We start from the raw sequence: 24,718 nt of genomic DNA, 5'->3' as shown, positions 1-24,718 counted from the left end.
TGTGTCATATGGATCCAATTGCGGCAGGCTGTGAGCATGCCAGAATGTGCAGGCATTTGATCTGCAGTTGTACAGACTACTGCAGAGGCAGACACCGCAGACTTGTCCTAGCTGGGGTCCAAGTTTGAACTGTCTCTAAAGAAGGACAGCTCCTATGTGCTGTTCTCTCCTGTAAGTCCTGGAACAAAAGGAAAACAGGAAAACTGAATTCCACCCTCTTTTCTCACACATGCTCATGCAATTAGGTTTAATAACAAAATGTAGGCAAAATGAGAGTGATATTTGAATGGTTCTTGTGCATCATAACGACTTTCTGAAATCCAAGTGGTGTAGAAATACCATTTAAATGCATCATCTCTGCATCTATGGCCATTTGTTAGATGTGTGTACCATTTACAGTATTCGTGCTTTGGAGAGTACTGTCTGTCTTTCACTTATAAATTCACCAGAAACATGTCAGTGACATGGTATTAGAATGATCAAGGAACTGATTAGGATACACGAATACCTAAGAAAAAGAAACATTAATTCTGTAATATATTGCAGAAATGTGCAGATGTCACAAATGTATAGCTTCATAAATGTTCCTTTTGTTAGTTTTAAATGTTCAGGTAATCAGCATTTAAAAATTTTTAATTTTAATGTAAAGTATTTTTATTTTTCAAAAATAATTTCAGTTTTGAGAACAGTTTTCAAATGTAATGATCTTATAGATCCCTGATATAGTAAAACCAGCTTGTTGATCAATAACTTGTTGGCCAATAAATAAAGTCTTCTTAAAGTCATATAATTTTAATTATTTTTAATGTCCCATTTCACTTGCAAAATATTGCAGTTTGAACAGTATATTATGTGGTTGCCTGACTATGCGTTATCGAGATCCTGCTGTGTACCAGGCATGGACTTGGGAATGAATTAGGCCGCATCAGCCTATCAGCAGAGAGCTGAGCGTTTCCGCCGGGAAATGATAGGGACAGAACTCGTTGGTGGGGAGCCTTAAATGCCTTTCTTCAGGGTTATCTAACCCTCTGGATGTGGAAGTCTGTTGTGGTTTTGAATTAAAGAGTGAGTGATAGGACGAGCAGTACTTAAGGAAGTTTAAATAAAGAATGAGTGGCATGGATGAGCGACCAGTGCTTTAGCAGTGAGGATGGAAAGGTAGCACAGGTTGAAGCCTCATTACAAAGGGAAGTTTTCTGGGCTTTAATCTTTGAACTGGTAGGACTGAGAGTCCAAGAGGATGTCAGTTTTCTCAATTTCTTATTAAAAAGGAAAATGTCCCTGTTGATAGATTGAGATTTCAAGAGGAAGGGAACATACATGTTTGCGTGGGATGGTGCTGTGATTTTGTATGCTGACTGTGAAGAGGTGTTGCTGTATCTAACTAAAGCTGTCTGATAGATACTTCACTGGACATAGAAACCTGAAGCCCATAGTGAGGCCAGCGCAGAGCTTACAGACCAGGGCTTCTCTGCAGAGTAAGGTGAAGCCATGCAAGTGAATGGACTCTTTACAGAAAACTGTTGGAAGAGAACACCAGGCAAAACACTGAACTCTGGGCATCCCCAGCAGCTGGAGGAAGGGAGAAGAAAGAGCACCAGTGAAATAGGACTCGAACAGAATGCTCCAGGGTTTTGGTCTGAGAGACAGAAGGAAACCAAGGAAGGGATTCATGGGAACTTTAGGAAGATTATCAATGTTTTGGGACGACCCAGCACATGACAGGGAGTAGTATGTTTCTGCAAGACCAGGGAATTTTAGAGAAACTGAGGCAGCCCTTCCCAGCCCATTCTTACGTAAGATCAGACTGCTATAATACTCCCTGGTTTTAATTACCCAGGGAGCTTATACTCTCCCTTCATTTGTAGGGATTAACTTTATCTTTCATTTTGGTGTTTGAAAGAAGAAAATGTTATTTGAAATGGAGTTCCATGGTTTCTGTTGTGAACGTGTATTAGTTGTGGTGGGAAGACTCAAGGAGATGGGAGCTTACATTCCAATGGAGAAGACAGAGTGAACATATGTGAATAATATGTAGAGAAAAAAGAGATTCTTTCCTTTGTGTTCCTCATTTCTCATATTGGTAAGCAATAAAAAATGAAACTGTTAAGGTCTAACTTGCATAACTGCCAAGAAATACAAGCCCTGGGATAACATCTGGGCCGTAGCTGTGACTGGGAGGTAGGAAGCGGGCAGGAGCTTTGCTGCCATAGGCCTGATTCTGAATCCTCATCATCCCAAGGAATGTGACGTAGGTGAATCACTTCATTTTCTGGGCTTCAGTGTCCTCATTTGTAAAGTGGAGATTATAATCCCTCTCTCAATTTGCTGCTGGGGAAATTAGAGCTAAGCTATGTAAAGCATCCCACTCAGTTCCTGGCTCATAGTAAGTTCTCAGTCATAGATGTTACATAGTGGGATTTTCGCATCCTGCCTAGTAGTGTGGCAATAGTGGTCGTAGAAAATTATTGTTGCCTCTTTCTCTGTAGCCAAAATGACAGACCAGCACCTATAATAGCTCACATTGTGCGTTCTCTGGAGGGAGTGGGCAAATGTAAGAATAACCAAATAACCAGAATAACCAAATCTAGGACAGGAATAAGAGGAGAGCATTAAACAATTAATGGCCTGTCTAGTAAAAGAAAAATGTATGCATAAAATTTCATTGATCCTTTGGTTTAAAGCAGGGGTCCTCAAACTTTTTAAACAGGGGGCCAGTTCACTGTCCCTCAGACGGTTGGAGGGCCAGACTATAGTTTAAAAAACAAAACAAAACTATGAACAAATTCCTATGCACACTGTACATATCTTATTTTGAAGTAAAAAACAAAACGGGAACAAATACAATATTTGTATTTGCCATGTGGCCTGCGGGCCATAGTTTGAGGACCCCTGGTTTAAAGGAAGGCACTGCAATAGAGGAAAATACTCCTTTAGAGAGAGAGAAAAGCCTGGTAGGTTAAGATGTGTTTTTTAGGGGGAAAAAGCTTGGGACTTGGTAAATGAGAAATCTGGTTACAAAAGAGTTGGTGGTAGGCATTTTTTAAAAAAACTATGAGCACGCTGCATCGCTTTAGGAAAAGCTACTACCAAAGAACATTGATTATCACTCTTGGATTCGGCTTGGGTCATTTCCTGTTTAATGAAACCACATTCAACAACTGATCTGCATTTGGGGTCATGGGAATGTGTCAGGGATGTAGAAAGGAGAGAAAGAGTGTGGAGCTTGGCTTTAGGACTCCATTAAAGCATGTTAAACTTTATTATATGTGACATAAAAAAAATTCAGTCAGTCAGTCCTGTAAGGAAAATTAGCGAAAAGTGTGTGAAGAAACTGATTATTCATTCTGCAGAAACCTTGAAGGAGGAAGGAATTTTGAGTAGTAGGCTCATAATGTAAGAAAGGAAATTGTAATATAAAAGCAGATGGTACCTATTGCAGACGCGCTCTAAGTGCCTTTGTAAAAATTAACCTTGTAATTATAAAACTAATCCACCCATTGTGTAGTGATGCTTAGTATTTCCTAGTCCCCTGAGTGGCACGCTTTAATTCCCACTTTAATTATCGAGGGTTCATAAGCATTGCAGTCACTCTCTTCATCACACGTAGCTCACACCAGGAACCAGGAACCAGGAACCATTGTGTGGCTTTGGGCAAATTACTTCCTTTCTAGGCCTCGTTTTCTTTTTTGAATTGACTTCTAAGGCCTCTAATTGAACAGATTCCCTTCTAGCTCCTCAAACCTGCTGATTCTAATTCTAATCTCCTTGTATAACCAGTGTACTTACTTTGCCACTAGATGGCACTATTGTAGCTTTGAACCCTGTCACCTCTGGGTTTTCAGAATCTGGGGTCCCAAGGAGCCTTGGAATTTTCTTTTACTCCAACCTCCGTTAAACAGTTGGGGAATTGAGACTCAGAGGTTAAGTGACAAGGCCAAGGTCATACAGTTACACAGAACCTCTTGAATCCCAGGCATCCATCTTTCCATTTCACTGTTTCTCTAAAGAACTTAATGAGGGAAGTTCAAAGAGAGACCATATTCCCAATCATTGCTGTTCTTTTGTTAATTATTTTTAAAATAATTTAAAGTCATTCTTTAAGAATACATATTATCACATTTCAAATAAATAGTTGGCCCGCTTGTGTTTTGCATTGGTTCGCTCAGGAGAGAAAGCGGAGTGTCAGCTTGTTAGAGACGATCGCCCCACCTGTGACATGACAGGCTGCCCTCGCAGTTCGCCCGAAGTAAGCCCTGCAGGAGCCTCAGCCAGAGCCTCTAGCAGATGACTCTTTCTTTGTCTTGCCCAGTCCCTTTGATAAGAGGTTTGCCTTTCAGCTCTTCCTTCCAACCAAACATGGTCATCTGTTCTTCTGTTTCATCTTTGTCTACCCGCCTACTCAAGAGGGCGTGGGGGAGGGGGTTTGATATGCCCTGGTCCTTAAAAAATTGATCTTCTCAGTTTTCCAGCACCTGTTCACTGCCTTCCTCTCCTTCATCGTTAGCAAGGATGGTATTGCCATAAATCATGGCTGTGGGGGCAGGGTGGTAATAATAGTTTATGCAACAGTTTAAAATAAAAAAAGTAAAAGAGGCACCAAATATTCTCCTTAGTCCCTGAAATTCTGAGGCCCTCAATTGAAAAGCAAGGGATGAATGCATTATTTGTGGTTTAGTGGGTCAGCTCAGCCACAGCAGTGAGAAGATCCTAGAGTTTGTTTATTTTAAAGCCATTTCATTATTTTAAAGAATAGGGTGTGTGCAAAAGTCATCCTATCTAATAATAGACAAACATGGTAACTAACCATACCTTCGCTACCATTGGCTGATCAGTGTGATATGCAAATTAACCTCCAACAAAGATGGTGGCTAATTTGCATACTGCAGGCAGGGCGGGACACCGGGAGCCACCATCCAGGCCCCCATGTGTGACCCCAGGAGTAGCTGGAAAGCCAGGCCACAGGCAAGGCAGCCCCCCGGGACCCAGGAGCTTGTCGGTGAGGTCTGCAGGTGAAGCAGCGATCAAGCTATGAGGGGGACGGTGGGGGGCGGAAGGAGCTACAGGAGCAGCTCTGGCCGGAGACTGAAGACTCTGGCTGGAGCGAGGAGCAAAGACTGAAGGCTCCAGCTGCAGTGAAGACTGTGTCCAGGGTGAAGATGAAAGGCGGTGGCCAGAGTGAAGGTCTGGGTTCCGGGTGCCAGAGGAAAACTGGTGCTGGCAGCCAGGGGAAAGAAGGCCTATTGCATAAATCTTCGTGCAATGGGCCTCTAGTCTCATTATAATTATACTAGAGGCCCGATGCACAAAATTCATGCAAGAGTAGGCCTTCGCAGCCCTGCCCCGGCTTTGTCCAGGAGGTCATCCAGACAGTTGTTCCGCTGTTTGGCCATTCGGTCAATTTGCATATTACACTTTTATTATTATAGATGTTATCAATACTATATGAAAATCTAGCAGTTGGTGATTTTAGGATTTTTCTTCTGATGCAAATAACTAAAACAACAACACAAATGACCAAGAGTAAAAAGAGAACCTGAATATGTATTAAGTCATCTGCCTGATTTTCATTAAATTTATTTTCATTTTAAGACTCTGATTTATAAAACATTGACTTATTTTTAAAAATTCAAGCTAAATAGTAACCTCATTATCAGCTATAAGATAGAAGCTATAAGATAATTGCTAATTTTAGATATTTGTAAGCTTTGTCTTTCCAGGTGGGTTGAAAAATCAAGTTCTTTATTTACATATTGAATTTGCATTTCTTGTTTTTTATAACAACACATGTGAAATTGTTTTGTGGATAGTTCTCATTGTTTGAGGATAGTTCTCATTGTTTCTGATTTAGTCCCAGAATGAGGTATCCCTCATTCAAAATAAACTTGCTACCATAATTCATTGGCTATGCCATCAGTTGTAAGAGGCACATTTATTTTAAGTGCCACTTTAATGCTGCCAATAAAACTCTTACAAGCTATTGCTTATTAAGATGTCATGCACATATGGGAATCAACCAATGAATGCATAAATAAGTGGAACAACACATTGGTATCCCCTCCCTCTCTCTCAAGTCAATAAATAATTTTTTAAAAGGTTAAAAGAAAGATGCATCTATTTCAGAGGTGTTAAATAGTGAAAGGAAAGTATACCTTATAACTGATGAATAAATACACAGATTTTGACCCTTTCAACTTGGTTAGAAGTTGAAGATCTTGTTTGGTATATCCACACTAATAAAAGAGAAACATGCAAATTGGTGTCACTCCGTTACACCCACCAGCCAATCAGCGCGACTATGCAAATTAACCCAACAAAGATGGCGGTTAATTTGCATATGCAGGCGCAGAGCGAAGACTAAAGACTGAAGAGGCCGCAGGCCGGACCAAAGGCCTGGGTCCGGGGTGCTGGAGGAAAACCAGTGCCGGCAGCCAGGGGAAGGAAGGCCTATTGCGTGAATCTTCGTGCAACGGGCTTCTAGTTGTTTTATAAGTTAGCATCAGATTTTAGGCTCTCTCATATTGTATCATATTCAGTGAATGTGGTTTGGTGCTTTGGAGCTCTTTTCATTTGATTCCAAAAATAACCAGACGAAAGCAAAATGTAATGAGTTAATTTTTAGGTTGCTGGAAATCCCTTGATTCAGAAAAGTGAATTTCTAACTTTGTTTCAACCTGTTACCTCTGCTCCTCCACCCCCCTACCAAACACACACCCATCCCTTTCTCAACTGTCACCTATCCCTCTGACAACATCTATTCTCTATACAATTCCTGATAGGAGTTATTTATAGCCTTTTGGGAATTCAAGGCGAAGTGTTATAAACTGCCCAAGGATGTTTGCTTTCTAAGCCTTACCTCTAATTACTGGCTAAAAATCTTTATCTGCTTAAAGAACTTTCAGGCCTCAACTAGCCATTTGGAACAAGTTTTGTGGGAATTCCCTGGGAGGAAAGATGGGGGGTAGCTTCCTACTCTGCCTCCGTGGAAGGCTATGGACAGATAACTGAGCACCTCATTTCCTCTCCCACCCTGAAGTGTTCAACCAAATCCACCTTCAGGCTCACTGCCTTGGTCTGGAAGTCAGCGAGAAAGCAGACTGCATTCTCCTGGCTGTGCTGACTGTGTCTGAAAGGAAAGCAACCCCCCTGTAATAGCTGCATTTCTGACTAAATTCATTGAATTCTTATCAATTTTATCTTTCCTTTGATAGAGGCTATTGAATTTTAAGGAAATCCTGTGAAGTAAAGATTTCTTTTGTCATTTCAATAGCTACTTCCTCATTTACCTGTTTTCTAAATCTCTGTGTTTGCAAATCTTACTGACTTAAGTCAGGCTTTCCATTCTGAGATTCTGAGCCTACTTTTTCTACATTATTTTCAGGCATGCCTAAGCAGATACATGCTAGGACAGTGTGAGTCTTGGTAAGAGTAGGCAGTGCAACTCCTTGTGGTCTTAAAGATGACAGCAAAAACTTTTCTCCTTAAGTTTGTAGTACATTCATTCACCAGCTGTGAATCTGCTGATCCTTTGTATACTTTTTATATAGTTGATGCTCAGTAAAAATGTGAGATTAATCCCAAACATAATTTCAGGGCTTGCATTCATGGAGTTTGATTAACACAAAGAGTGGTCTTGCTCAGCGAAAGATGTGCAGTGATATTGTACCTGCTTTCAGTGTCATTAGCTTTGAAAATTATATGGGAAAATTCATCTCCATTTGCTAAATTTCCATACATTTATGTTCCTTATAAAATGTAAGGCAAATATTTATTATATAGCTCTGTGTTCTTTCCAGTAGTGTTTGTTGATAGTATCTTAAATGTTCACATTACAGCCGATAAATGTGTGTTTGAATGACTGCCTTTTGGTCTTGCAGCTCGGGGTGTGGTTTTCCCTCGGCTGTGCCTATTTGGCCTTGGAAGACTACGGAGGGTCGGCAAAGGCGTTTCAGCGTTGTGTGACTCTAGAACCCGATGTAAGTTTGTTTAGTCTTCTTCCCTTATTACAGCTCTAAGTGGGTATTCTCTGAGTTCTTCAAACTGTACTGGCGTTCAAAACAGTAATTCCTATCGGTGTATACTTTCAGTTATGCAAGATAAGTGCTAGAGATCCACAGTACAACATTGGGTGACATTAATCATGCTGTATTGCGCACTTACATTTTTACAAACAGGGTAGATACGTAGATATCATGTTGTGTTCTCATCACTATGGAAAAAAAAGGCCAAAAATTCTTTCCTTCTAAGAGTTTTATTGTTTCAGCTCTTATATTTATGTCCAATCTGTTGTTAAGACTTATTCATTAAACTTACCACACTATGTGTCATGATGGATGTTAACTAAAATTGTGGTAATCATTGCATAATATTTACATATATTAAACCATTATGCTATACACCTAAAATGAATCCAGTGTTACATATCAATTATATATCAACTTAAAAAATTAAACATCATTTCAGATAATGTATTTTTTTAGTTCAAAAATTTTCATTTGATTTTTACATTTTTCGTGTTTCTGCTGAGATTTTCTAATTATGTTCCATTACTTTGTTCATGATTCTTCATATCTTTGATCATGTTTATAACAACCGCTTTGAAGTTCTTGTGTGCTTATTCCAACATCTCCTTCATTTCTGTGTTTATTTCTATTAACTGATTTTTCCTTTGGCGATCAATAAATTTTCCTGCTTATTTGCATGTATGTCTACCAGTTTTTCATTGTGGATGCTATGTTATTCAGTTTCTGGGTTTTCCATTGGAAGATAGAGTTTTATTTTGGCATTTGGTTAATTTACTTTTGTGGATCAGCTCAGTTTTACTCTTTGCTAGGATGGGTCTGGAGTTGTCTTTATTCTGCAGTTGCAATCACCCTTCTCTTAAGATGTAACCTTTTGGGGCCAGTACTGAATGCCATGGGCGCTCAATGCCTTAAGCATTCTCCACCTGGTTAGTTAGAACTTGAATAACTGCTAGCACTGTGTGACGTCCAGAATTCCGTCCAGCTCACAGCTTTCTGGAGTTGTTCTCTGCCTGGCCTCAAGAAGTTTTGCCCTGCACAGGTACAGCTTAGTCTTCAGCCAAGGACTCAATGAGATGCTCACTGAGATTTCTGGAGCTTATTTTCTCTGCAGATCTCTCTTTCCTGGTATTTTGCCCTGCACATTCCAGCCAAATTTTCAACCCTGAACTTTGCACTCTTCTTCTAGACTTGCTCTGCTTTGTTTGGTTTCTGCCTCTCTGGAAGTGCCTCTGGTTAGAAGTCTAGTGCCTTAGGTATCTGGTTGAGATACCTAAGGTGTTTACCCTGTCTCAGGGATCACAGTCCTGTGACCAGGCTGTTGTCCAACTTCTTAAAAACAGTTTTCTAAAGTTTTGTCCAGTTTGTAGCTTTTTATGGTGATAAGTCCACTCTGGTACTAACTGCTATGTCTGCAAGCAGAGGTCCACATTGCCTTGTAATTTTTAAATCATATGTATGGAAATTGAGAATTATATACTCTGTGTTTTATAAAATGTAGAACAAAGAGGAACAAACATTCATATCATTCTTGTTAGAATCAACATTTATATAAAAGTTTTAATTTATTTTCATCATTGAATAGAGGAATAGGTAGAGAAAAGTGTTTGGTGAAATGTTTAGGAATAATACTGGAACACACACTCTCTTATTCTTCTATCTGATAAAAGATGATGGTAAAATAGCAGAGCCTTTTAAGATAGGAAAAACAATATTCTGAATACCTTGGGTTTGCAGCAAATCTATATGTTGTATAAATTATGTTGTAAATTGTCCCACTATTTTGTAAATCTAAATGTAGAAATAAAATCTTAACTAAATTCTAAATTAGTACTTTAATAGTTATATCTATTTGTTGACTATTTTTGTGACTTTTTCATGCTAAATTATAAAAGTTACATTTAATTTACTTCATTTTTCTCATACACTTTTAAACATACCTTAGTGAAAATTATGATTGTAAAGAGCATATCTTGGACTAGGAAATTATATTTTTGGTTGTAGCAATTATTTTACCTGAATGAGAATAGTCTATAACTCTGTCATTTCAGAATGCTGAAGCTTGGAACAATTTATCAACTTCCTATATCCGATTAAAACAAAAGTAAGTACATCAGACAAATATGAAGAACTTTGCTTCCAAATAAATGAATGAGATTTTCTTCAACTGAATACTGAGGCATTGTGCCTTATAGCATTTGACTTCTAAATGTAGTTTATTTCTTGAAAACATTTAATGTGTAATAAAATAAGAAATATTATTTGAAATCTTTACTTGCTACTGAAGTTTTACATCCTAAACTTCCTTACATGAGAAAAGCAAGCATGCCTTCAGTTGGTCAATTCAATTGATAGATTCTTATTGATTACTTGCTGTGTACTAGACATGATTGAGAAATGGAAATACGAACCAATGTCTTTAGGGAGGGTAGGTGTAAAAAAATAAAATATTGCTGAAACCGGTTTGGCTCAGTGGATAGAGCGTCGGCCTGCGGACTGAAAGGTCCCAGGTTCGATTCTGGTCAAGGGCATGTACCTGGGTTGCGGGCACATCCCCAGTAGGAGATGTGCAGGAGGCGGCTGATCGATGTTTCTCTCCCATCGATGTTTCTAACTCTCTATCTCTCTCCCTTCCTCTCTGTAAAAAATCAATAAAATATATTTTAAAAAAAATATTATGCCATATTATTAAAAATTGATTAATAATGTAGGTAGTATGTGGTAAATATTAACTGAGAAATACAAAGAGGATTATAATGTAGTGGGTGGTATTTGTACAACATGTATCCTGTGCCAGACATCTCAGAAGAGAGAAGGTGTACAACCCGAGTTCAGAAACGCTTCTGAGAGAGTATTGGAACCGAGCTAAACTTTGAAGAATGAGTAGAGGGCACAGAGGAAAGCCATTCGGCCAAGGGGAATCGGATCCTATGCAGAGTAACAGAGTGAAAGCAACGCCTGAGGAGGAAGGAAGAGAGAACCAGCTATGGACTCCAGAGTAAGGTTGAAAAGGTCATTTGGGGTCAGGTTGCAGTATGCTCTGATTATCTGACTAACAAGTTAAGACTATTCTGTTGGGAATTGGATGCCAAGATTTCAGTGGGGTAATTTCATGAAGAAAGAGCTTTTTGGGAAGATTTATCTGGTGGCAGTGTATGAGACTGACTAGAGAGGAAACTGCGGGCTGGGAAACCAGTTAGGAGACAGCTGTTGTAACAATCTAGGCAGGAGATAACTAGGCTGGAAAAAGAAGGGGCAGATGCCAGTTTATAAAGGGGACAACCAGATGGGCTTGTTGATTGGCCACAGAGAGCCCAGGAAAGGACAGAGGCCAGGATTGCTGTTACCTGAGCTGCAATGAATGAATTAAAGGATGGATATATTTCTATTTTCATTTGGCCTTATTTTCAAACTTAATTTAATTTTTCTTTGTGGATTCACAAGATATTTCTAATGATATCATTAAGTCCACATTGCATTGAGATCATGAAATGCTTCCGCTGCTCTTGGATGACAGTCTACAAAAATAAAGGATTGTTTGTTCTACTATTCTCTTCAGAAAATAATATTATGTTCTTGATTGCAACTGATGTGTTAAAACTCACTAGAGACCCTTTTGATTGAAAGCAAGGGTCGAGGGAAATCCCCGCCATAGTTGTAGAATGATCTCAGTGGGTTTTTCTAGTAACCCTGATAATTTTGCATGAGGATTTCTTAGGAGTTTTTAGACATTGTTTCTCAACTTCTTTTTGATGCTTTCTTGTCTGCATGCAGCTCCATGAATAGGTTTTGGTGTAAAAGTGGGATTTTAAGTTCAGAGGTAAATCATTCCTTCTTAGCTTTTTATTCTTTTCTTTCTTTGCTGCTACTGCAGACAAGAGTAATTTTTGACTCAGGGGTAAATTATTACTGTTCCTCTCAAAAGAATCCTATCCATGCCATACAGTGACTCTTCAAGCTATCTTGTCTATCCCTTTGCCATCACAAGGTTCTTCATTAAAGTTCTTTTCTCTGTGTCATCCGATTCCCCTCGACATTATGTCCCTTTCAGTCCCTTGGGAAATCTTTCCGTCTTCCTATGCAACTTTCATCCCGCAGTATTCCTACCATGTGGCTTTGATAAGTGAATCCTGAATTGAAGTTCCTTCTAAAGAAGCCATATTTACCAAAAAAGAATTTCATTGCAAAAATTCTGAGGCCAGGAAATTACTGATAACATGGGCACACTTCTTTCCAAATGCTTGTTTGATTTCTACCTGTTTTTTGTTTGTTTGTTTGTTTTTAATTTCATGCTTCTTTTAAAATTTTAAAAAAATTGTAGGGAAATTTGAGGTGGTTTGGGCCTCTAATTCTATTTATTACATGAATAATTAAGGACTGATAGTCCACATCCATACTTTATACACTTACCTAGTAGCTATGGTTTATTTAGCTGTGGTTATTCATATTGTTCTCTTTCAACTTGGACCTTCAATAGAGTGAAAGCTTTTAGAACTTTGCAAGAAGCCCTCAAGTGCAACTATGAACACTGGCAGATCTGGGAAAACTACATTCTCACTAGCGTTGATGTTGGGGAATTTTCAGAAGCCATTAAAGCTTATCACCGGCTCTTGGACTTAAGAGACAAATACAAAGATGTTCAGGTAGGATATTAATATTTTGTTATATTGGTTTGTGTTTGGTATTAATACTTGATTAAAGGATATAAATTCTTTCCTTGATTATAAACAGGAAAATTTTCAGTTTACATCAGGCCCTGTTAATAGCTCTTTTTAGAAGTATCATAGGATGCTGGTGGCAGTGTTTACTCCTCTGCAGGTATGGGCAGGATCACTTCATAGTGGGTAAGTCATCATTGAGGGAAAGTCTTGATGGCTAGTGATGGGCTCAGTCATATTTAGCTTCATTGCATATTTCTGTCATCAACTTTATGACAACTAGTCAGTGACGATTGATAGATTGTCTGGAATATTTTTATCTTGGCTAAAATAATTTAACTTAATTTGACTCTAAGTTCAGCAACAGGTGTCTTTCAAAAAAAAACTCTGATATTCTTATGTTTGACACTACCTGACCCCATTCTATTTTAATTTGCTTTAAAATTCTTGTTATCTATTCTTTTTCTACTTCTTTATAGATGTGATTATTGTTGTTTTAATTTTTGTGTGTGTGTAAACTCACACTCATTTTAATACAGACATAGGGTAAATTAGCTATGGATTATTCTTTTCCCCCCACTATTTGTAATGACTTTTTTCTCTGCCTTAATTTTGACTGATGCATAAATTAGTATAGCTCAGAAATGCTTTTCTATAATAGTTCATATCTAGATTATACATGTTTTTATTAATCATAAAACTAATTATAAGTAACTCCATAATTAGTTCCTGTTCAGTTTTTCAGTTTTCTGCTATTGTAAATAATGCCATGAATATCCTTGTAGTCCTTGTATTTATTTATGCTTCTTTCCTCAGGGTAATTCTAATGTCGATTTGTTCTTTTTTCTCCTTTTTTTCCTTTCTCTTCCCCTCCTCCCCCAAATCCTCCTTTCCATCCTCTTTTTCTTCCTTTGATAACTCGGCACTTGGGGAAAAGAATTGAAATATTGCATTATTATACCCCATTTGCTGTTTATAAATGGAAGGGAAGGGGATTAACATATATTGAGTGCTTACTGTGTCCTAGAACTTACATGAGTAACCTTTTAGAACATACAGTATTTGAGGAGGATACTGAATAGTCCTCATTTTGCAGTAGATGACTGGTGACCCAGGGAGGTTCTACTACTTGACCAGTCACATAGCCGGCACCATGCTTGGGCAGGCCCGTTTTCTCCTTGTGTTGACTTAAAGTCTGTGGGAAGATTTATGTTAAAAAGCACATTTCCCCATCATATTAATGTGCATGTGAACTATAGCTAACAGAGTCTTTTTTTCAAATTGGTGTCAGATTTATATGTAATAAAATGCACAGGTCTTAAGTGTACATTTGCTGTGTTTTGACCAGGACATACTCTTATGCAACCACTCCCCAAAACAGATAGGAACATTGTCATCACAGAAGTTCTCACGTGCCCCTTCCAGTCACTGAGCCCCCGCCCTCCCCTCAGCCACCACAGTTTCTGATTTCTGTCACCAGAGTTCAGCTTTGCTCTTTCTTGAATGCCATATAAATAGAGTCTTGAGTGTCATATAAATACATATGTTATGTCTTCTATATAGATGTTCTTGGTGTGGCTTTTTCTTTGGGGAAGGAGGGAGGTAGTGTAGATGTGGGTGGGGCAGGTTGCCAACAAACTGAAGTCCTGAAACAAGTGGTGGCTGAGCATTACCTGAAAGAAAAGGGGACAGAGGAGCATGTTTACACAAATACTCTCTGTAGAATAGGATGGTCTCCATTTAACTGGCGCCGTGTCTGAGGCTCAGCAGGGGGAACAGTCAGGCCGATGTCTCACAGCTAACAGGTAGGAAAGCCGAGCCTCGGAGTCTGGCGTCAGGTCTGTTTACCCTAAAGCTTGTGTGTGTCTTTTCCACACGCTACGATGTTTTTTCCTGAAGAAGTGAAAAAGAAAGTGTTTAACTGCCTATTGCACTCTGGTAACCAGGGTGTGAGGGAGCAGGGGTCAGGGTTATCAGACCAGGAAACAGAGCCAGTTCTTTGGAGAAATCCAAGTGGAGCAGGGGGTTAGCCAAGCTGGGGAGGCGGGAAATGGCTCTGTGCATGGCCTCGAGCCCTTCTAGATGCTTTTGTAACTGTACCTAAGGCAACCGATTCCTTCTTGCTTTGAAGGCCTCCAGGATTCAAAGGCCAACACCTTGTGCTTTCAGCCAAGATTTTGGTGAGACTTGGCCAAGGACTTCAAGGTTTGTGCTGGAGATAGTTACACTTCTTTTAGTGGAGGCTCTTCAGCATTGATATGAGAATTGCTTCTCCGTGTGAGAAAATGTCAGCTCTCTTCAGGGGCTGGTGGTGGTTCCCTGCCATTATTGTCTGCTTGCTGCATCCTCCAAGCTTGGGCTATAAAGGAGGTGAGAAATAGGTTTAGGACAGAGAATGAAACAAAAGTTCTCTATCACTGAAATGAATTAGAGGTGCAGGTGAGGGATGCAGAAGTCATTATGGGGCATCAGTCATGCGACAGAGCACAGGGCTGTTTATACTGATGACAATGAAATCCCTCTAAGAATCCAGATTAAAAAAATATACTTAGAGTATTTTATGATATGCCAAATGAATTTCAGATGGACTAAATATATGCTAAATATGTTTCATCTCAGAAAAATTAGGAATAGGAATGGATACTTACCAAATTTTCTAAACTTTGAAACCAAAAAAAAGAAAGCTGAAAGGAATTTTTATGACTTCATTAAAAAAATATGTGACAGAAATATTTGTAACCAAGAGGAAGATCAAAACCTAAGAATATCCTTGTTATATAAAGAGTTAACATCTGCTACAGGAATGAAATGTTAAATGGGGTAGAAAAAAGAATTCAGGAACAGACTCAAGTAAGTGTGAGAATTTAGTTATAATAAGGATGGCATTTAAACCTGTGGGATAAAGTGGAGTATTCAATATGTATTGGAATAGTTGGCCACGTATTTGGGACCAAAAATGGAAGCTCTGCGTCACTCCTTAAACCAAAATAAACACAAGTGGATTAAATATTTAAATTGAAATGCCTCGAGAAGCAGGATGATGTAGGTAAGAGCATAGATTCTGGGGTTAGACAGCCTGGGCTTTTTGCCTACCTCTGCCAGTCATGAGCTATATGACCTTGGGCGAGTTACCGCAACTACTTTGTTCTTTAATTTCATAAAATGGGGATGATAATAGTACTTGCCTCACAGGGTTGTTGTGAGGATTATATGACATAATGTATATAAAGGGCTTGGTATAGTGCCTGGCACAAGTGTTAAGTGTTGCTATGCTGTCATCATCGTCATTATCATCATTAATGAAAAAGTAAAATCATAAAAGCACTAAAAGAAAGTATGGTAAATATTTTTTTAAGCTTAGGGGTGGAGGAAACATTTTTAATCATGACACAATGCCATACTTCATTAAGGAGAGATTTGATATTTAAAATCTCTGCACCTAAGGAAATAATGACTGACCAGTGAGCGGGGTGCTGGAGGTCACAGTCTTCGTAGGGGCAGGCTGTGATGTGACAGCCATTCATGTAGAGCTTCCTGCACTGAAACTGGAAGGTGATTAATAGAAGCTAGGTAAGTGACCTAGTGAGAGTTTATTTCAGTGTTTTCAATTTTGTCTTGGCCTTTCTACTTAGTTTCCTAGGGCTGCTGTAACAAATTACCAGGAACTTGGTGTCTTCATACGACAGAAATTTATTCTCTCCATTCAGTTCTGAAGGCTAGAATCCAAAATCAAGATGTTGGATGTGCATTGCTCCCTCTGAAGGGTTCTCCCAGCGTCCGGTGGTTTCTGGCATTTCTTGGCTTATGGCGGTATCACTCTGTCTCTGCCTCCCTCTTCACCCACTTCTTCACCACCTCCTCTGTGTCTCTGTGTGTCCTTGCTCCTTTATAAAAATACTAGTCATTGGCTTTAGGGCCCACCTAATCTAGTATGGCTTCAACCTGTCTAATTATATTTGCAAAGACCCTATTTCCAAATAAAGTCACAGTCTGGGGTTCTGTATGGACAGGAATTTGGAGGACACTATTCTACTCACCACAACCACCATGCTCCTTTTTAGGGAGAATGCAGTCCCCCCTCTTTCCATTGTCCCCTCATGTAGCCTACAGTGAGGGGAGAAGATGTTGGACCAACAGTGAGATCCCAGAAAAAATCAAGTATTTTACTAATTTAGTGTGCTTCTTTTGTACATGTTAATTATTATTTTAATAGGCCATCACTTTCAAACCATGTTCATTCTTGAAATGTTTACAGAATGAGTATTTAAAATAAGTGGTGCATATTCACACATTTTCTTCTGTATTGTTACTTTCAGATTTAACTACACACGTGAGATTGTAATGTGAATTTATAGGCAGAGACAATGTTCCTTGCCCAAAGAAAAAGCACAAGTGAATGTTCTCCTGTGGAGTTGTATCACTGTGTATAATTAGGACCATAAGCCTGAGTTCACCTTCCTAAGTGTTCACGGTCCAGAGGAGCCTAATATCCTCAGCCACATCTCAAGGCTGGATCAGAACGCATGAGCAAGGTGACACACTGCTTGCGTGTCTGTTAGCCACACTTTCTGAAAGAGGTGTGTTCATTCAGCCTTTCTTTCAGGCACAGGTATTTAATGAGGCTGTGCTGTGTGCCAGGCTCTGTGTTAGACCCTGGTGATATAAGCTGATGAAACATGGTCCTCTTCCTGAAGTACAAAGTAAGAATAAAGATGTGGGCAGGTTCTCTTGGAACCTTGCTACTCACAGTGGGGTCTGCAGACCGTGAGCATCAGCATCAGCATCACCTCCAGGCTTGTTAGAAATGCGGAATCTCAGTCCCAGATGGATTGACATCTCCATCCAGGATGGGTATCTGTCAAGCTCCTGGGTGATGCCAGTGCTGTTGGCCCATGGGCAAGGTCAAGCTGATGCGTTAGTGGATCCCCCATTACAGCAGTTGATGATTGAAGAGGCACATTCTATGCTTCTAGGAAGCTGTCTTGAAACACATTGTCTAATATAGATATGACAGATATGTAACCTGCTCTGGGGCTCAGCCCATCTGTCCGCACCCAAAGCATCTGGGATAGAATGTGTAAACAAATGAAAGCAAGATAGCCAAGAAGTGGACAAGTGGTGAGCGGACCTGGGTAGTTAGAAGGACAAGAGATACTTTCTGGGTACCCCGCATGCCTAATGCAGATGCATTAGCAGTTAATCGTTCAGCACTTAGGAAGAGCCAGGACCTGGTTGAGGAAGAGATGTGGGATCTGTGTTTCACTCTTGGGTAGAGGGAGTGTGAGACGTAGACAGGACATGCTGGAAGGTATGAGGCCCACCATCATGGAGCTCTGGAGAGGAGTTGAGCTGGAGCTGTGCCGACACTGTCAGAGTAGACTTGGTAAAATCAGTGAAGCTACAGGTGTGGGTCAGGTCATTCGGAGAGCACTCAGGATGAGGAGAAAAGAGCACTGAGCACAGTGCCCTGGGAAAGAAGAGCCCTCTGGGAGGCCTGAAAAGGGACACCAGAGAGGTAGTCAGCATGTCGTTCTGCAGAGTGACTCAGGATGGTTTGACTTTTACTTTATTTTTTAAAATTGTAAGGATGAGCCCAGCCAGTGTGGCTCGGTTGATTGGGCATTGTCCCATGCACCAGGAGGTCGCAGGTTCGATTTCCGGTCAGGGCACATGCCCGGATTGTGGGCTTGATCCCCAGGAGGGGGCGTGCACAAGGCAGCTGATAGATGTTTCTCTCTCATCAATGCTTCTCTCTCTCCCTTTCCCTTCCTCTCTCTGAAATCAATAAAAACATATTTTGAAGAGGAACGTGTAAGGATGATCTTCTAATCAGGAGGTTTGTCGCTGTTGTTGAAGGTGATGGTTGCCTTCGTTTTTTATTGTTTGGTTGTTTCTAGCTTACCAGTTTCTTCTGTGCACATTTTTAAGGTCCTTAAAATCCTAGTGAGGGCCGTGATTAATGGGATGACTGATCGCAGCGGAGATGTCGCAACCGGCCTCAAAGGAAAGCTGCAGGAGTTGTTTGGCAGAGTAACTTCAAGAGTGACAAATGACGGGGAAATCTGGAGGCTGTACGCCCAAGTATATGGGGATGGGCAGAGCGAGAAGCCTGAAGACAACGAAAAGGTGAGTCCTTCACGCCTGACTTTTGTTCGGAGATATGTCTAGTGGATCTGCTTTTTTCATGGTTGGAGAAAATGTTTAATGATTTGTAAGATAAGATTAATACGCTCCAGTTTTGATTCAGTCTTTAACATAAGCACTTTGAATTGTGGGCAGGTTAAGACTTGTAAGCATTCATCTTTTCTCTGTCCATGAATTTTTCTTATATAAATGTTCTCTGTTTCCTGCCAAAGGGTCTCTCTAAGCAGCTTCCCTACCTACCAGAGCTGTGGCAAACAGCTGGCTCATCATGTCCTCTGTACCCTTGCTGCAGGCTCATTGCTAAGGACTAAGGTAGATTGGGTACAAGGACAAAAGGGTGTTTAAATCTGCGATGGGGACTGTGAAAGGGAAAAAAGAGGAGGAATAGATAAGAATATGTATTGGAGAAGAGCTTGGTGGAGGTTGCCCTGCTGTCTCACGGGCACCACTTACACTCCAGTTGTGCCTTTGGCCTCCTATCTTAGACCTTGCAGGGGCCTCCAGAGTTTCCAAGTTTGGAACAATTGTGTTCTTCTCAAACATCCACAACAAATCAAATGTGATCCCACGTGAGTTTGGAATTAGCCACAGCACAGCTCATCTGTGGGATCCATAGCCACTCTCTCCTCCCTCGGCCTACCCAGCCGGCTTCTCCCAGTGCCTGTCACCTGGAGAACACATACTCACACTTTTGCACCCACTTCTGCCGTCTCTCCTTCCCAGTCTCCTTGAATTCCCTGCTCCCTTGTCTATATGGAATTGAGGTTACTCTGAATTCTCTGATCTGTGACTTCTCCCTCAAGAATCAGGTTGTGAAAGAAGTGTCTTAAACTCTTGTGAGTTTTTTGTTTTGTTTTTTACATGTCACTATTTTTATTGTTTGCTGCATGACTGACCTGTGAACTCAGAGTACCAGGATTTTGGTAGAAGTGTCAACTGAGGACTATCTAGATCAGAGAGAACCCAAATTGAATATTTATCTCAAAAATTTAAAAAGACAACAAATTGTTTAAGTTAAATTAATGAAATATGTCAATGAATAAGAAATATGTAATTTTTCTAGAGTTTTTCTTTCAGTATAAAGATACATATCATGCACATTTGCACACATACATATATGGATATACCAATATTAATATTAACTACCAAATACTAATTATTAAATACTAATACTAAGCTTATGCTGATTTTAAATTCCAGTTATAACTTTCAAGTTAATGGGTCTCTACATCCTCTCTGTCTCCCCTCTTTTAGTGTTTTTTTTTTTTTTTAAATTTTCTTTAGTGATTAAGGTATTACATATGTGTTTTTATCGTCCCTCCACCCCCTACTTCTTGTGAGTTTTCACACCTCTCAATAATTCTGTAGTTTCACCAAGTTCACACCTCCTTCTCTTAGCTGGTCTCTTAAGCTAATGGCTACGAATGCTAAGGAAGTGTGTATACTCTTTGTAGACCTCCAAATTGGGCATTTGTAAATTTCTGTTTGAAGGGAAGTGTCTTGGTCCAGTGTCATGTGATGTCTTTTCATGCTGATTGCTGTTGGATGAGCATCCGTGCCCCTTCTTTGATGAGAGTGAGGGAGACTGTGCTGTGTCCCACAGGTGCTGGTTTTCAAGTTGCAGTTAGTTTCGTGCAACTTCCAGGGAACAGTTTGAAATGTGAATTCTGTTTGTTATTCTGAATTGTTGTTCTTTTTTCCTCAGGCGTTCAACTATCTCTCTAAGGCCTACAAGTGTGACACACAGTCCAGTGGCTGGGAGAAAGATATCGCATCATTTAAGGAACTGGTTCGAAGAGCCTTAGAACTTGCACATGGTATTGATGTAACGTTTGCCATCCATGGCATATTAGAATGTATTTTTACTGATAAGAGAAAGTAGTAGTCAAGAGTAAAGTGTCACTACAAATAGTTTCAAATTGTTGTATTCAGCAAACATTTATAGACCAACTACTGTGTAGTAGGCACTTGCGAGCAACAAGAAGACAGGATAGAGGCTTAAATTCCATTTGAATAAGTGACTGGTATTAGAAACTTTAGAGATATGAAAAACCCTTACAATGGTAGTTAACCTTCAGGTCACAGTCTATTTGCATTGATATATAGTATTAAGGATATCTGTTAACCTTTCCTGACTCATACATAGTCTTCCTTTATAGATGAAAATATTTATTCATAAAATATATAGATTTCTGGAACTCAGAGCACTATACAAAGAGCTGTTGCATATATAAAAGAAATAAAAAGTATAACCAAATAGCCTTGAGAAATGTAATGCGTGATATTTGAGAGGAGAAGTAACCTTATATGTAAAGTTGTATACCTATGTGGTAAATATATTCCAGATAAAGGCTGTTTTTAATTATTTGCATTAATAATTTGATGATGCATTTTTATATTTATACTAGTAGCCCAGTGCACAGATTCGTGCACATTGAAAAGAAATTAATTAGAAGAAATATTTTAATATCACTATTCACCCTTTCTCTATAATAGAAGTGTCAGAGATGAAAGAAAATTAGTAAAATGTATATGAAAATAATAATAAATTGATTAATAAACAATAACAACATGATATAACAACAACAAAGACATGGTATAAAAACAATAAAAACATGATACAAAAACATTGATAAAAACAATGACTGATAGATTAAAATTATTCTAATATCTCCCTGTATACCACATTAAGAGTAAAAACACTTTCAGAGTGCTTGACTAATTTCCCTTATGATGAAGTATTTACAACTTTAACTTTAATGTCACACACTCTTCGAACTTGAGAGAAAGCAACATATAACTGACCATGTCTGAAAACGGGCTCAGGTAGGAATATTCCTACTCTGTCTAGAGTTTGTCCTTGTGATTTATTAATAGTCACTGCAAATGCTGGCATCATGGGAAACTGTCTTTGAATCAATTTAAATGGGAGGCCAGTGTCAGATGCTGATTGTTGGTCGTCAGACATACCAGTATTCTGTTGCTGCTGCCGCTTTCTTTCAGCTTCTGAATGTTAACAAAAACAACCAAATTCACGATTGATAATGACAGATCTTAACATGCATGTACGATTGGCGCCAATGAGAGCTTTATATGCGCGAGTCAGCGTTTATTTTTAAATTGCCAGTGTGCATCATATGTACCGGCCGGTCGGGCGGACGGACATATGGTCGGTCACTTAGCCTTTTATAGATATAGATTTGATTATGGGTCTTTGATGCCCTGGGATTACAGTTCAAACCACAGTGTTAAGAACTGAATCACAAGGACTGTGAACTCATCCTAAAGTCCTCTAAATTCTTCTCCAGCTGATAGTTACAGCAAATGGGGAGCTGCGGTTCCATCCCAAGTGCAGGCACATCGGTTGTTGATATCAGTCCTCCCGGACGGGGGTGTAAACCCTGAGTGTGAAATCGCAGTAGGAACCAAGCTGTGAATCTCTCATGTCACTTCCTTGGGCTCTTATCATCAGCAGTGAGTCCCTTGGGGAAGCCACACTGAGAGTATCATGTCTCTGGTGTGTGTGTGTGTGTGTGTGTGTGTGTGTGTGTGTGTGTGTGTGTTTCAGAGGGTCTCTTCCCAATGATCTGCAATTCACCAAAATTTACCTATTTTTCTCAAAATTCTCTTTTTACCAATAAGTTATCCTTCTTAAAGAAAGACAAAAGGGGAGGATTATGCACATAATTATTATCCTTTTGCCAAATTAAAAACTTTCCATGAGAAATATTTCTCAAATCTGTTACTTTAAACTCTTAAGTAATTGTGAGGTTTTTTTGTTTTTGTTTTTTACCTGTGAATGATCAGCAGCAGTTTTTATGGATGTTTCCCTGTGTTTTTCGTCCAGTGGCTATGAAGTGCAGTGAAAGCAAATCCAGTCCCCAAGAGGCTGTGCAGGTGCTTTCTTCAGCTCGGCTCAACTTACGGGGCCTGTCTTCTAAAGCAAAGGTGAGGTAGGCGGGGCGTGGGTTAACTCGGCTGGCCTACGGAGAAGGCTGCAGTATCAGCCCGTGCTCTTCAGTCTTCCTTTACATCAGGGCTAATTTTAGGCCCACATTACATTTTTTATATTAGTTCCTAGGTAGTTAGTTACTTGTACTGATGAGGATTTTATTGGCCCAATGGCTAGACCACCCTAAATGTGGCTTAGTTAGGGCTCTTAGAAATTAATATTTACAGTCCAGCCCTTAATGCTTTCTGTAAATTAAATTCCCTTAATGCTTCCTTTACATTAAATTAAAACAATGCTCTTCTTTTATTATTACTTTTCCCAAAGTGTGGCATATATGCCACTGGTAGCACTTGAGTAACCTTAGGATTTTAATATATATTTATTTCAATGCATATTAGAAAAAGTATAACTGGCTTACACATCAGACTTACAGTTTCACGAAGATTATTTAGCCCAAGGGTCCTCAAACTAAGGCCTGCGGGCCACATGCAAATACAAATATTGTATTTGTTCCCGTTTTGTTTTTTTACTTCAAAGTAAGATATGTGCAGTGTGCATAGGAATTTGTTCATAGTTTTTTTTTAAACTATAGTCCGGCCCTCCAACGGTCTGAGGGACAGTGAACTGGCCCCGTTTAAAAAGTTTGAGGACCCCTGATTTAGCCTATTTCTCATTTATAGTAATGCTACTAGTAAAATGTTTCCTTTGAAAAAGACTATGCGAAAATTGATTTAGAGAAAATATAGTAAGTAGGTTGTATGTGGATTTGACAAACATGTTAAGGTAGACAAGTGACTCAGGTTTGGCAACCTGTGGGCAGTGCTGGGAGGTGAGGAGCCTGCCAATCACGAGCTCCTGGTCCAGCAGGCATTCGAAGGGCAGCTGTGGAACCGGTGGACGTGCTGACGCACATAGGCTGCAGTGTGCTGCCCAAGGCAGTTCCTTTTACAGGAGGGGGTGCATTCATCTTTTATTTTTGCTGGGTCTTTTGTTTTTACCAAATCTTGATCATCTTTGTGACCTCTCAGTCCTAAACTAATTAATTTTCAAGTAATTAGCCTAAAGGATCTGATTTATATGAATGTGAATTAAAATATATTTTTTGTTTGTGTACACAGTGAATAGGGTTGTTTTGTTTGGATGAATAATATCCCTTCATCCAAAAACCATCCTGTGACACTGAACTTACTAATCATATTCACGCAGCCATTGTGAAGGGCAGCACTCATTTGAATTTACAAGTTCAGGCCCGTTGTGCTTCTTCCATTCATCCCTTAACTGTTGCAGCTCATACTTTTCCAGGGTGGTGAGCAGCACAAACACTGCCCTTGCTGCTATAATGTCGCGGTATTATTATGCAAAGGAGTTTTAGTTCTGTACTCTGTCTATATTATTTTAAAGAGGATTTTCATTGTTTTGATAGTTCTGCTTTGTTCTTTATGCTGCAGCAACTTTTTACAGATGTGGCCAGTGGAGAAATTTCCGGGGATTTAGCTGACGAAATAGCAGCTATGGACACCCTAGTACTAGACCTCCAAGACCTAAGCAACCAGTTTCGAAATCGGTACTGACTATCCTGGGAGCGGTTCTGGAAAAGGTGCTTTCGCCTTTGGGATGTTCTCTTACACCTGTGGATCTGAGACTGATTTTTACATAAAGTTCTCTTTTGTGGCTAACATTCTTGTTTTTGTGATTATTCCAATATTTGAATTTCCTGAAGTACATTAAGTGAAAAGTCTTCTGTTTTCCTTAGCTTAGTTGAATTCAGTATTTTTTATTATTCTTGAGGTATTTCAGCAAAAAGCAAAAAAATTGTAATTTTCTTTTTTAACATAGGGCTTTCTCTCAGCCTAAAATGAATTAGATCATTCTTTGGAAAAACTTGGTCTAAACAGAAAAAAAAAAAAAAATCACACACTACAAGTTTGTGGAATCATTAGATT

General features: G+C 39.5%; 1 protein-coding gene across 1 annotated transcript in view; it reads left to right on the top strand.

The window, feature by feature from the left end:
* Nucleotides 1-24,451, top strand: part of TTC27 (tetratricopeptide repeat domain 27) — a 100,567-nt gene extending 76,116 nt beyond the window's left edge. The window contains exons 14-20 of the mRNA XM_036334908.1: nt 7,878-7,976; nt 10,073-10,125; nt 12,499-12,664; nt 18,608-18,805; nt 20,529-20,640; nt 22,671-22,771; nt 24,224-24,451. Coding sequence (XP_036190801.1) covers nt 7,878-7,976; nt 10,073-10,125; nt 12,499-12,664; nt 18,608-18,805; nt 20,529-20,640; nt 22,671-22,771; nt 24,224-24,346 — 852 coding nt within the window. The 3' untranslated portion in view covers nt 24,347-24,451. The remainder of the gene's footprint in view (nt 1-7,877; nt 7,977-10,072; nt 10,126-12,498; nt 12,665-18,607; nt 18,806-20,528; nt 20,641-22,670; nt 22,772-24,223) is intronic.
* The last annotated feature ends 267 nt before the right edge of the window (nt 24,452-24,718 follow it).

The sequence above is a fragment of the Myotis myotis genome, unplaced genomic scaffold (genome assembly GCF_014108235.1).
Source record: "Myotis myotis isolate mMyoMyo1 unplaced genomic scaffold, mMyoMyo1.p scaffold_m19_p_14, whole genome shotgun sequence".
In the NCBI taxonomy this organism is placed as follows: Eukaryota; Metazoa; Chordata; class Mammalia; order Chiroptera; family Vespertilionidae; genus Myotis; species Myotis myotis.
The sequence above is the reverse complement of the archived record's forward strand: the minus strand, read 5'-3'. Positions and strand labels throughout refer to the sequence as shown.